Source organism: Mytilus trossulus, chromosome 4 (assembly GCF_036588685.1).
Source record: "Mytilus trossulus isolate FHL-02 chromosome 4, PNRI_Mtr1.1.1.hap1, whole genome shotgun sequence".
NCBI lineage: Eukaryota > Metazoa > Mollusca > Bivalvia > Mytilida > Mytilidae > Mytilus > Mytilus trossulus.
Window position 1 is genome coordinate 35320699 of NC_086376.1, and position 15568 is coordinate 35336266.

At 31.1% G+C, this 15568-nt stretch overlaps 2 protein-coding genes across 2 annotated transcripts in view; both read left to right on the forward strand.

The window, feature by feature from the left end:
• Positions 1 to 4844: 4844 nt before the first annotated feature.
• LOC134716575 (serine-enriched protein-like) lies at positions 4845 to 5594 on the forward strand. The gene has a single exon (XM_063579587.1). The coding sequence runs from the start codon at positions 4845 to 4847 to the stop codon at positions 5592 to 5594; it is 750 nt and encodes a 249-aa protein (XP_063435657.1).
• A 5657-nt stretch (positions 5595 to 11251) lies between these two features.
• LOC134715194 (protein CEPU-1-like) overlaps positions 11252 to 15568 on the forward strand; it is a 41637-nt gene continuing 37320 nt past the window's right edge. The window contains exon 1 of the mRNA XM_063577216.1: positions 11252 to 11679. Coding sequence (XP_063433286.1) covers positions 11625 to 11679 — 55 coding nt within the window. The 5' untranslated portion in view covers positions 11252 to 11624. The remainder of the gene's footprint in view (positions 11680 to 15568) is intronic.

The following is a 15568-nucleotide window of genomic DNA, read 5'->3' on the forward strand; positions in this document are numbered from 1 at the left end:
ATAAATGCGAACAATATACTATAGTGCTAACAAAATGTAGATAAAAGTGCTTTTTGTGGAATAAATATATGATAACTCTTTACAAATCAGTTTATACTTTTTTAATGAATATATGTTGCACTTCAGCGTCGATAATTAAAAATACGTTGTAAGTCATTGTCAAATGTACAAACTTTGCTGTTTCCCACGAATATATTTGAACTAAATCGGTTTTAGTAATCAGCAGGTCGTTAAATGTTATAGCCACATATATCATAAGCATTTTGAAAAAAGACATAAAATATAGTCCATCTGTTGAAGTGCTTAAAATACAAGATAAAAAGATGTGGTATGATTGCCAATGAGACAACTCTCCACAAGAGACCAAATGACACAGAAATGCCAACTAAAAATCACTGTACGACCTTTAACAATGAGTGGAACAAAGTCCATACCGAATAGTCAGCTATTAAACGACGCAAAATGACAATTGTTAGAAGATATTCAAACGAAAAAAAGATGGTGCAAAATTTTCAACATTATTGTTTCGTTGAGCATGTAGCAGCTAGCTAGGAATCAACTAGTTTTAAAGCAAAAATTCCCTTTTAATCTCGATCAGTGGAATACAGTAAGTATCATGTATGACAAGTCATATAAGCATAAAAATATAAACACATACTAAAATTGAGAATGGAAATGGGGAATGTGTCAAAGAGACAACAACCCGCCAAATAAAAAAACAACAGCAGAAGGTCATCAACAGGTCTTCAATGTAGCGAGAAATTCCCGCACCCGGAGGCGTCCTTCAGCTGGCCCCTAAACAAATATATACTAGTTCAGTGATAATGAACGCCATACTAATTTCCAAATTGTACACAAGAAACTAAAATTAAAATAATACAAGACTAACAGAGGCTCCTGACTTGGGACAGGCGCAAAAATGCGGCGGGGTTAAACATGTTTGTGAGATCTCAACCCTCCCCCTATACCTCTAACCAATGTAGAAAAGTAAACGCATAACAATACGCACATTAAAATTCAGTTCAAGATAAGTCCGAGTCTTATGTCAGAAGATGTAACCAAAGAAAATAAACAAAATGACAATAATACATAAATAACAACAGACTACTAGCAGTTAACTGACATGCCAGCTCCAGACTTCAATTAAACTAACTGAAAGATTATGATTTCATCATATGAACATCAGGCACAATCCTTCCCGTTAGGGGTTTAGTAACATACCATCATATCATATATGAGAAGAGCATAACCCGTGTCATGCCAACAACTGTTTTTAGAAAAAATGTGTTTAGTTCCGACGCAAAGACCTTATCAGTGACTCAATATTAACGCCAAAATATGCAATCTTTAATGACTTGACAACAGTATCGTAATTATATCCCTTCTTAATAAGTTTATTCAAAGGTTTTGTAAGTTTTGTAAGTTTCTTGTACTTATCAAATAAGATTAACACACTTTTTTATCAAGTAGGATAGCAAACATTATCATAAAATCAGATTAGCACACAAAAGAATTTTGACATCATAAATTCCCAACAAGTAGAAAGCACGATTATTAACATATAGCAATGTATGTAGCCAATAACTATGAAATTCAATCTAAAAGCAGATAGCAAAATTAAGACAAATATTACAAAAAGAAGAGATATAAGTCAGCCATGAGACAGCAGAGTTTGGTATTGACATTCACTGCATAAACATTTGTGTCCACTACAACAGCTAGATATGTCATTTTAAACTGCACAAATGAGGCCATATTTCTGGGGTAATTAAGCTATGCACTACTTCATCATTTCATTACTGAAAGAATGTTGTACCTTCTCTGAAATTCTAGCTACAGGTAGATATGTATGTGTCGAATATCTAAAAGTATGCGAATTATTTGAATACAATCTAATCTTGCATATAAGACTGAGCAACGTTAACACGAAGTAATGCTGTCTCGGTCGAATGACACGCACGGCTGATTGTACATTGTCGTGAAGAGAGTTTGTCGTATGATGGTTTTCAAGGCGGGTCTCAACAACCTTTTCAACTACATTGGATACAAACGGAAGATTCGAGACGGGTCGATAATTCTTCAATACCTCTTTGTCTATACCGGCCTTTTTCAAGAGTGGTCGAACAACTGCATCCTTGAAAGATGGTGGCACACAACACTGTTCGAGTGACAAGTTCACTATCTTGGTGATGACGGCAGCCAAACTGTTTAAACAAGATGTACAGATGCAGGTGTAAAGAAGGTGAGTGGTTGGCCTTCAAATTTTAAATCGTATTTGAATTATTCATTCTCATATGCAGACGATTCATTCACTAAGGAACGGTTGGTCCTTATTGTTTCGATTTTTCCAAGGAAAAAATTTCCGAATCTATTTGATAATTCAAATTCAATCTCATGCGATGGCAAAACCACATTGTTTGTGTTTCCCATTAGACCGTTTGTGAGCTTATGCAGTTTCTTTTGATCATGTCCAACTTCAGAAATTTTATTTGAGTAATAATCCGTCTTGCATTTGAAAACAGTTTGCTTGTCCTGGAACAATGTTCTTTGTAAATTTGTTTATGTACTTCGAGTTTTAATAAAAATTCCGAACTCCAAGGAATATTAGGAATAGAAAGTCAATTACCAAATGTCAAAATCATAGCGCAAACACATCAAACGACTGAATAACAGCTGTTATATTCCTGACTTGGTACAGACATTTTCGTATGTAGCAAATGATGGATGGAACCTGGTTCTATAACTAGATAACCCTCTCACTTGTATGACAATATCATAAAATTCCATTATATTAACAACAAAGTGTGAACAAAATAAACAGACATGATATGTAAAATTAGGGGTAAAGGGGTCAACATATTTTTATAATCTTTATCACTTTAAAACAAACAAATATATAAACAAAGAAAAACAAAAGGGAATATAGACAACGTACACTAATAAAAACGAAAGACAAGAACACAAAAAATTGCCATAGCTGAATAACACAATGACGGGATGTATAAGTACCGAGCCACGTCAAATTAACATCAACAACATTATGATTAGGCCAAACAGTTAAAGTAATAATTTAAACAGACAAATAAGAGAACATTATAACACGTAATAATGATGTAAACAATGTCAGTTCCTAAAATCTATACTATGAGACCATCGTTTATTATTTGTGAAGTACTAGTGGTAGGGAATATTTATCAACAAGATCTTGGTATCTTCTAAAGAACTCTTTGAGAAAGGGACGAGACGTTCTTTGGTATCACCCTTGTTCGTCAACTTTCTGCTCAGACACTGATGACGTTTTACAAAGAATTAAAATCGTCTCGTATTTCATACATTCTGGTATTGAGATGACCAGTAATGTCAAATTCGAAAAATTAGTCTAAAAATGAGGCAGAGGAAGCCTTGTCTGTTGTTTCTCTGGTGACTTGTTTTACTGCGTCTTTAAATTAATATCCTTTAAGAGATGTTTTTCAAAGGATCAATGTATCAACACAGATGGTCTTTAAATGTTGAGCTTTTTTTGTCGGAAGCTCCATAATATTTCTAAAGTTGACAAAACTATGCAGTTTTTAATTGATTGATAGGTAGACTTTCGAATTGCTAGTTAGTTACTTAAATCTGAGTTCTTTATTTATGAGATCTTAAAGAGATTTACAGAACAAAAAATAGAAAGTAAAAGCAAAGAATAAGCAGTAAAATTAAAGAATAGAAAAAATAGGGGAGAATATTAACTTATGACTTAAATATCGAATTCAAGAAATGAAGACCGCAAACCCCTATCAACCTTAAATCAAGACTTTAATATAGCCGATTACGTATTTAAATCTTTTTTTAAAGATATCCTAATACATTTCACAATAGGAGGTAACAATATAATATATATTTAAATTTTCTGATATATTTAAGTCTCCAAACCCAAATTTGTAGATTAATGGCTTGGCGTAGACTAAGTTCTTTCTTTTAATGAATGGAATATATTCTGCGTGACAAAACAATAAAAATCAAATATACTAGAATAAGTCGCTAGGTTTTTTCCAACCCCACCCCTGCTTTTTGAAAGTGTTTTTAAAATTATCCTTCTCCTTCCACTCCTAAATACATCCTTTTCTCGTCTACCATGACAACATGTTGTAATGATATACATGGTAAATATTTTCTCGTCTACCATGACAAGATGCATTAATGATATACATAGTAAATCTTCAGAGATGTCCACACACATGCCATTATAGAATGTCAAAATATCTTGGAAATGTTTAATCATTTCCTCTCCAAAATTGCATTATTTATATGATGAGTCCCATGCTTGTCATATGAAAAGGTTGAAAGGTCTTCTTAAGGTTTTTTTTTTGTTTTTGTTAAATCAAGAAGAACTGCATCTTGTACAAAGTTCCATAATAAGTTTTGAACCCATGAAGATTAATTTTTAATTTAACACCAATCATTTTTTAATCAACGAAACAGAGAAACCAACAGTGAGTGTAATGGTCTAAGTTTAACAATCGTTTTAAAGACCTAATTGAAGCATGAGTTTTATTTTGTAATTCAATACAAAGGAATTATATCATAAATAACAATTGATTTTTTCAAACAACTGAATTAAAATATAAAAGTGTGATAATTTCTTTATTTACCCGTTGTTAACTAGTTATAATTAATGATGAATAGAATTAAACTATTGTCAATATCTCAAATCAGTTACAGTTACTGTCAATTATTACTCCAAGCTGATCAAATGAGTTGGAGCTTGAATACTCACTTGTCATAAATACTGCGCAATATATAAGGAATTCAGTTATGGTTAAGATATCATAAAAGCAATTGAAAAATAATACGTTATAAATATGAACTTCTTAGCAGACAGAGTACCTTTGTTGAACTTGGATGACCTTGAAGAAGAGTCATCTTCTGGCTATGACTCTCCAGTGTTTGTATCCGACTCGGAACCCAGTTTGTCAGCATCGGGAGGAGAATCAGATAACAGCAACAGCGGTTCTTCTTCAGAGAATGACATTTCAAGTGAAAGTGACGATGAAGGTGATGATTTAGATGACCTTGAAGATCCTGGTGAAACCTTGCACGTGAACAGTACCGAAACAGTAGTCAACAATATCAAGTACATCTTGTCTATGCCACAACTTTGTGATGTCACATTTGAAATTGGACCACAACGCTTCCTTGTCTATGGTTTAAAGGCAGTCATTGGGTCAAGAAGTAAAGTACTTCAAGATATGATGTTACAGAATAGTCCTCAGATGCACAGAAAAACAAAGAAAAACAACAATCAAAACATATTAATACATAACTACGACATTGATGTGTTTAGACAATTCATCAACTTTGTACACACCGGAAGTGTCGTTATGGACGTGACTACAGTTGTTGGAATTACATGTGCTGCTGAAGATTTTGATGTTCCAGAGTTAAGTGATGCATGCTGGGGGTATTTGAAACGCTGTTCTGCGATAACGACCAACATACCAATACTTCAGAACGAGACCGACAGATATTCTAATCACCAGGCTGCAAAGGAAATTAAGCGCATGCTGTTGAAAGAAGCAAGTTCAATGAAAAGAAAAGAGACGATTGTTTAAAAATATTTTCTGCGAACATTATGCAAGTGCTTACTTCATGTAGATAAACAGTGCTATTTGTGAAATAAAATATATAACGAATTATTCCTTACAAATTATTTTACTTTTTTTTCTTTTAATGAAGTACATATTCATATGTTAATTGTACATCAACATCAAATATTCAGAATATATTGTACGGCAGCGATCGACTTTGTTGTGTTCCAGTCAAATTTTGAACTTTTATAGCCTTTTATAGCTGACTATACGATATGGACTTTGCTCATTGTTGAAGGCCGAACGGTGACCTATAGTTGTTAATTTCTGTGTTATTTTGGTCTCTTGTGGACAGTTGTCTCATTGGCAATCAAACCACATCTTCTTTTTTATATATAAGTCGAACGGTAAGAGCTCTTTAGAACCAAAGATCTGATTGATTCAAAAAAGAACATTAATGAATAGTCATCTGCAATAAACAATGCTTCAGCTTGCATGAAATTTTTTCAACTGTTCATATGTTAACTGATCTATCAAATAACTCGTACGGACCGCATATTAAAAATTACTTTACCGTCAAAAATAAGTTTAATATTTCGTCGACAATGTTGGTAACAATTCAACATATCAAGCTCGCATTTCGCTTTTAAACTGAAATAGACATTTAAAGAGTTTAGAGGAAATAATATAACACCAAACTGAAAAACGTATTTAAAATATATTCTAAAAAAGATTTAGGGCCTAATCTATTAAAATCATCGTCAGTGTAAAGGGCGAATTAAATTCAGTTTTAAGATTCCTTCCTTTATCTTTCTCCGAGATTGTCTTTATGTCTGTCCTGAACCTGCGACCTGTAAATGTTTAACTTAAATGTTTGGATCGCTTGTCTGTGATTCATCAATAAAATGACCAGTCTGACATGCTTTTATACTACTGTCAAATATCAATTACAATCAAAGAAATGGACAACTGTATTGGTTATTCTCGTTTGATGTGACGAAGGAAATTATACATAACGGGATTACAATCGGTTATTGTCATTGAGAAAAGGATAATTATAATTGACCCAAGTTAATTACTAAGCAGCTATATTATTATGAGTCTGATGACCTGCGGTCACTACTTCTGTTCTAACACAATCTCTGGTCAAAATGTAATAATTTTGATGATAATTTTATCACGAGTTCTAAGATCGTTATCTTCAAATTTAACTCGAAAGAAATTGTTTCTAATAAAGACGTATCGTATTGATTATATCTGATGACCTTATGAACTATTTTATTAGTGCTAAATTGGAATGTCCTAATCGCTTGAATGAAATTACTACGAAGAATTTCAGAAGTGTTGCTTCAGAAAAAATATGAATAATTATAATTATTTGATACTAGAGCTCTGAATTGTTCCCAAGTTGTCACTCGATACCTACATTGTACACATATTAATGATACTGTATACTGACAATAACATTTTAAATTGCTTTCTATTCTTTATTTGAAATTCAACTAATTGATTCTGCACTTTTACTAATTTTGCATTGATTTTTAACATAGATGTTTTTATACAGGTTTTTTTCATGAACCTTCTATATTTGACTATAGAGTCTGAAATTATATGACGATATAGGTCAATTAACAGAGTAAGTGACACTGTTTTAACGGATATATAATTACAGAAAAAAAACACTGAAAAAAATGCCAATGTGGTAATTAAATCTCCTTCACTCAGACTTTCCTAGGATTCTCACAATTCTGCTGGAGTAGTGTGCGTGTATAGAGCAAGTCCCTTTTAGTAATGTTCGTAGAATGTGTACAAAAACGAGCGTAACATATACACTGACTCGCGCGCACATCATGACAGAAGCGCTAGTATAGACATGAAGTTACGCACTAACACATATGCACAACTGTCTATGCAACAGAAAAATATGCTAGAAAACCAGAAGTAACATAAGAAATATTTCGCTTCAATTTTTTAAAAGTGTGAAACAACTCAGGAATGAAGAATTTTTTTTAGAAGTACGGAAAGTATTGAGTAGGACAAATAAGGATTTTACTTCCTCACTCTTGTCAGGTTTTTTTTATTTGCATTGTGTTGCTTTTAAGTCCTTTATTCATTCGCTAAGTCTTAAGTGTTTAAAGGTGAAAATTGTATATTCCCAAACAACACATACATTAGGTAATACTGAAGAACTGGGTGTTTACGGATTTAAACGCTTGCTACACGTTGGTACAATACAATACAATATGCTTTATTTTAAAAAACACTCAGTCACATTGACATGTGAAACAAGAGGTAAAAACATTAGAAAATAGCCATTCTCGAAAACAAAGCTTTACGTTTGGATTCTCTAATACAACAAGTATTAGTACAAAACATGCATATGACAGTCACTAAGTTCAAGAGAGTTTTTATAATTACTACAATGTTATATCATAAGTTATTGCAACTGCAGTAGTAAATCCTCATAACTCGGAAAGCACATCTGTTATTGTGGTAGTAAAACCTCCCAGTTTGGTCGTCAAAATTGATTGTTTCTGGAGGAATATACGATCTCTAAAGAATGTAAAATGTATTATAAATCTTAACTTTATAATGTTTTAAATATTTAAATAAATTACTTTATAAAGTTTTATTTTCGCAAATCGAAAATAAATCAATCTCCTTATGCGTTCAAATTCAACGATTGAAGTTCGTTTTGAATGAAGCCGAATATGTCATTGCAACACGCTAAGCATAATGAAAACAATGAAATGAGAGATACCATCAATGTGGAAGCTATATGTAGACAACAAACCTACTAAACAACAAAATAGATGGAAGAAAACAGAGTTTCATCGGTGGTAGACCAATACACATGGCAGGTTGACCGGACTGCAGAAACAATGTTAGCGTTTTCTTTTTCATCTGATGTTACCATTGCTATACAAGATTGGGTCTACTTTGGCTTTGCAAGGTGTGTAACTACTTAGTAACGCACTGTTGGCATAGTAAAGTTGAAATTAATGCTTAATGTAAGGGAGTATCACATCCTCCCTGATATATAGAGAAACTCTTGTTACAACTCATTGGGGATCAGAAGGTGGCTTGTTGCTTGGTAATGTTTTTTTCTGTCCAACACAACACAATTTTTGAGTGGCTATTGGACTTCGTGTCCTTCATTATGACCAACCCAGTTTGGAATTACACTCTCACAAAAGCGATTAACTATTGAATAGTTGATATATCGCTTAATGTTGATGTTTCCGGAGTAATACATGCTAAAGTTATCTTTTCATATAAACAATTATTCTGTCTCTACATTCAATCTTTATTTGTTGAATCAATTCCTAAATAAAACATTTGCATGCTCTCTTTTCTACAATTGTAAACCTCTTGTACTTTAAAGCATTTTATTTGTTTATTTTCCATTAAATATGTAAATTTTCACGTTATTTGTTAATTGATATTTGTTCCTCCCATCTTAATGTGAAATGTACAATTAGTAATGGATCTGAGCTTTCAAAACGTGTTACATTTCACCTTTTTTCTGCAAATCGGGAATTGGCGCTTTAAATGGCTTTTATTATAAATTAATTGACTGTTCAAATGTTGTCATGTTATAACACTTGGGTAAATAAATGACTTGCGATACCCTTTTTATTTATTAAGATTAGCAAATAAAGTGTTTCTTTTTCTAGTAATGTTTTCCGGTAAAACAGCTAGTACATGGAATCAATACGGCTATGAACAATAGCATGCTGTTCTGATAATAGAACATAATAGAATCCATAACTAAAAACAACCGATATTATTAAGTTTGATATCAAATGTTATTATTAAAGCTTTCTGCTGTAATCGATATATTTTCCAATTTTACATTTCACTTGAAGACAAATGCATCAAGATTTACATAAACGCACAAAATAGGAGAAGTCATTATTACTTTTATCAGTGTTGCCTCACCTGAAATGAGAATTTATAGTTTATACGATGGCAGGGAAACATCAGTGTGTTAAAGTTAATGTCTGAGCTTGTTACATTTCGTAAAAGGGTTTACCCCACACTATGACTTAGATAGATTTGCCTCGGTTAATTTTCATGAAAACTTTGACAAAATATTTACTCTGACCTGTTGCAGTTGACAAAAATGTAATAATTTCAAGAAATTTGAACCACACAATTTGCAGGAATAATATCATTGGATGTATAGCAGTTTGAGACAATCTTTTTTTGATTGTTGAGAAGCTTGATTTCTCTTTAACAAAAGTATACGGTAAAGAATGTTCAGCCGATTTTTATGAGTCAATTTGCTTATGTAATCTGTACGTGTATGTAATAGTGTTATAATGTAATTTCTTCATATATATGTTTAAAAACAAATTATAGTAAGCTGCTGCGTCCTCATGAAGAAATATTTTGTGAAAAATTTCAATTATATATTTGACCACACTTAATGGAAAAGATCAAGGGTTACCCAAATACTTTAGAAACATTTCTATCTTGCAAAGTTCCTGTGAGCAGCAGGGGCTGATCCAGCCATATTATAAAGGGGGGTTCCTAACCCAGGACAAAAGGGGGGGTCCAGTTACATGTCCCCATTCAAATGCATTGATCGTAAAAAAAAAAGGGGGGGTTCCAACCCCCGGCCCCCCTCCCCCCTCTGGATCCGCGTCTGAGCAGACAACAGTTGAAGAAAATGCCTACCCCGAATTGCATCGAATATAATTACAAGTAGTGCAATATGAACAAAAAATTCAAAAATTAACTAGATATCTTGCACTGTATACAGACAGACATTCTTTTTTTTTTGTTTTTTTTAATTTATCAAAGTTTTATTGCACTTTTGCTGAAACTTTGACAGACATTCAGACTCTTCTATCAAATCAATTGATAAAGTTTGACGAAGATAGGTGAAAATTTGATTATGCTCGTATATAACCGAATAAAGTCTTGGTCGGGTTTTATCTCTGACAACTATATTTTAGCACATCCAACGAAGCTTAAAATATAGAAGTAAGGAGATGTTAGACTGGTATTATTTTGAATTTGATACGCAGAGTGTCAATACATGTGGTGAATGTCCAACAACAATAAAGGCACACTTGTTTTGATAATTTCTAAATAATTGTAATTTCAATCAAAATAAAATATTTAACAATTGTCAACATCAAAACAGTTTTCGTATCAAAATTTCCTGTTCACCTTCCACTGTCGATCATATTGTAAATAAGACACTTCAAAAACTTAAGGTAAACACGCTATGTAGGTACCAGACAAAGACCTGTAATAGATCTACATATGTTATGTATATTTCATCGATGGACATTTACTGGAAAGTATTATCGTAAGTGTAACCAAAAGTTATGTTTAATATGTTGGACACTAGACAGATTGCCAATCGTATTGATCATGTTGATTTACTCTCCAAACTGTCACTATTAAAAAGAAATAAATGAAAATTTGAAAGCGGCGTGTGACACTTATTAAGCTAGTTTTACATCGTTAGATTACATCATTAAGTCAATTTAATCTTGATTTCTTTTACAATATTCCAAACAGAAAAGGACTAATAAAAACCAGTATGATAAGGAGCTTTGATGATTTTATTACATGAATCCTGACAATCTCAACTCACAAGTATGGTATATATCAGTCTTGTTTTCTGCTTGGTGATTGGCGTACTGAAGCAACACCCCCAAATACAGATTTTCACCATCAATTTTCAATTGCTTCACTGAGTTTGTGACTTTGTCTTGTAGCACTGTTGATCATCGCTGATCAATACTAGTAAAAACCCTAGATAAACATATAAACCCGGTGTTAACCTGTCCATTACATATCAGATATATCGTATACTCCACAAGAGAATGTAATTTATATAGTGTAGTATAGTCCTTAAAGGAGATTTCAGTCATTACTAATGAAGCAATATTTGTCAAAGGAAAGTTATTTGATTATCGTAAAGTTTTTCTAAGTATAACTTTGGGGATTTTGTCTGTGTTATGATCGTGTTATTGACTCTTAATCAGCTGATTGGAATATTTGGATGTTAAAAAGGAATACTTTGTTAGCGGAATGATCTACTACCTGAGTATAACGGTGTTAACTATCTTACTATACCTGGAGTCAGGTGAGTTTTCTCTTTTTAATTTACTATTACTCAGTTCAACGCTCAAAATGTTTCGGTATTAAAAAATTCTCAGATACTAGTATTACCTTTTATAATATAAATCGTAAATAGTTCAACGCTCTCAATTAAGGATTCGGTATTAAAGAGTCTTACTAGTATTTCCTTTTAAGATATAATTCAATTCAATTCAATTCAATATTTTTATTTACGTCTCACCTTATGTATAAAATATCACAATACATTTATGAAAGATACATTTTGTATACATAAGCCAATCTGTACAGATTTATGAGAGACGATAATCACTTAAAAGAGTATGTTTATGTACATAATAAATATTAAACCTGGGCCCAGTTTCACGAAGCTGTCTTAGGACTAAGACATGTCTTAGGATGGTCTTACGACACATCTTAGTCCTAAGTGGGTTTCACAAAGTGGTCCTAAATTAGGACATCTCTTAAAGTTGGTCATAAAGTTAGGACAACGCGAGAGGTGTCTTATGATGGTCTTAGGATAGTTATACGTTTATTTATATAAATTAAACTCATTTTTTATATTAATTTTGAAAAAAAGATCTCATTATCATCTAATTATCTATTCTCCTGTTCCTGCTTATAACGTTATATTTCTAGATTGACGGATTATCATGATTTGTCAACAATGAAAATTCGATTGATATCGAGATTGCACGATTTTATCCCTTAACCTTTTTATAACCAATAAAGTCGAAATTGAATTTAACTCACTTGTACCAAAATAATGTCATCATTTTATATTCTTTTTTTCTTAATTTTGCATTAAAAATTTCATATTTATATTGATGTATTGTTAAATGTTATATATAAATTACTTTTATTTATATAAATTACTTTTATTTTTTTATATTTATTTTGCAAATTATGTCATTATATTAATCAAAACGTTGAGAATAATTTATGGTGAGACATACTTCATTTACATGCTTTTTTTACGTAAATCATATTTATATTTGAAAATTTAAAGAACTTGCGACAGGTTTAGTATGTCTTAGCTAAGATCATCATAAGACAGCTTCGGGACGAGGTCTGAGATATGTCCTAGGATAGTCATAAGAGGATCATAAGACATGTCCTAAGATATATCTTATGACATGTCTTAGGATAGCTTCGTGAAACCGGCCCCTGAAAGGTAAAATTATACAACAAAAGTATTTCATTATTATTTACATTATAAAACTTCTCGGCGTCGTTGAAACCGTAAAAGGAATTCGGTGGCGTGTACTACACGAGATATTTTTAGTTTGTATTTTTTTAACGGAAATAGAACAAACTATTGGTCTAAAAAGTTAATTAAGTTAATTCCACCTGATATTTAAAGACAATTGAATGTCAGGTTAATTATAATGTACTTAACCATTAGATTGAAAATTTTAAACTACGTTTAGCCTGTAATAGGTTGGGTATTTGATAGAACTTGTTTCTTTTTATGTATACTAAATGACGAATAAATACTTTTTGATTGTAATAATATACAAATTCATTTTGAACGACTATAAAACAGTTAAAAGTACGAATGGACTCATGTGGTTTAAATCTAAAGTACAATTAACAGACTGTAAACATTAATCAGACAGCTACCCAGCAACTCAAAAAATATTTGAGTTATAATTCTCTCCAACAAGCGCCCATCTAAAGTAAAGCATTTATAATAAACAAGATGAATGAAAAACATCACAAATTAGACCAAAAAGTATATAACTTGACTCACAAAATTGACGATAAGCAAAAGTATCGAAACATTATGACAGATCAAAACAATGCCAATATATATCACTTAAGGACACAAACAAAATCAACATGACTCACAAAATTATCACACAAACATCAACAAAGTATCCCCAAAAATACCTAAACCGCATCAGTATGAAGGGAAGAATTACAAAATAGACCAATCCAATATCATCAACAATTACAAAAAAAGAACACAGGTGTTTCCAACATAATTTCAACATGTTCAAAGTACACTAATAAAAGCATCACCACGAACCACAAACAATGGATTTCGAAATATGTCTGAGCAGCATTAGCATAAATTCTGATATGGGCCTCCAAACATATAATTAACAGGAATCTTTTACAAGACAACATAACTACTCATTAACGTTTGAAAAAAATAGAAAACATAAACTGTCTCAATATCAAATATACTTGACAAAGTATCAACACGAATAATTACTTTCAGAAAAAAAAAAAAGTATCAACATTTATATTTTATAACAAAATAGATACAAAAAAGTATAAACATGAATAACAAAATATTCACATCAAATTATCAACACGATTAACAATATAGATTCAACAAAATATCAACACGAATAACAATACAGATTCAACAAAATTTCAACATGAATAACAATACAGATTCAACAAAATATCAACATGAATAACAATATAGATTCAACCAAATATCAACATGAATAACAATATAGATACAACAAAATATCAACATGAATAACAATACAGATTCAACAAAATATCAACATGAATAACAATATAGATACACCAAAATATCAACATTAATAACAATATAGATTCAACCAAATATCAACATGAATAACAATACAGATTCAACAAAATATCAACATGAATAACAATATAGATTCAACCAAATATCATCATGAATAACAATATAGATACAACAAAATATCAACATGAATAACAATATAGATTCGACCAAATATCAACATGAATAACAATACAGATTTAACAAAATATCAACATGAATAACAATACAGATACAACAAAATATCAACATGAATAACAATATAGATACAACAAAATATCAACATGAATAACAATATAGATTCAACAAAATATCAACATGAATAACAATATAGATACAACAAAATATCAACATGAATAACAATATAGATTCAACCAAATATCAACATGAATAACAATATAGATTCAACCAAATATCAACATGAATAACAATATAGATACAACAAAATATCAACATGAATAACAATATAGATTCAACCAAATATCAACATGAATAACAATACAGATACAACATAATATCAACATGAATAACAATATAGATACAACAAAATATCAACATGAATAACAATATAGTTTCAACCAAATATCAACACGAATAATAATATAGATTCAACAAAATCAACACGAATAACAATATATATTCAACAAAATATCAACACGAATAATAATATAGATTCAACAAAATATCAACATGAATAACAAAATAAATACAACAACGCATAAACAAGTAAAATTAGAAACAACAAACGAGCATCAATATAAATAACAAAAAAAGATACTTCAAAATTTCAACATGAATAACAAACTATTTACAATATATTATAAACCTGAATAATAAATAAAAACAACGAAGCATCAATATGAATAACAAAATAGATACAAACTAGCATTACCATGACTAGAAATAGAACCAACAAACTAGCATCAACAAAGATAACAAAATATATACTTGAAAGTTTCAACATTAATAATAAGAAAAGTTACAGAGATGATTTCACCTTTCCAATTGTGAACTTTCCATTTCTAAGTAGCAACATTCCAACAGCTCCTTAAGGAGTCAATTGACCATTTAGGTCATGTTGACTTATTAGTAGATCTTACTTTGCTTAACATTATTGCTGTTTACAGTTTATCGCTTTCTATAATAGTATTCAAGATAATAACCGAAAACAGCAATATTTCTTTAAAAACTACCAATTTGAGGACAGCAACCCAACAACCAGTTGTCCAATTCATCTGAAAATTTCAGGGCAGATAGATATTGACTTGATTAACAATTTAACTTCTTTTCAGATTTGCTCTAAATGCTTTGGTTTCAGAGTTATAAGCCAAAATCTACATTTTATCCC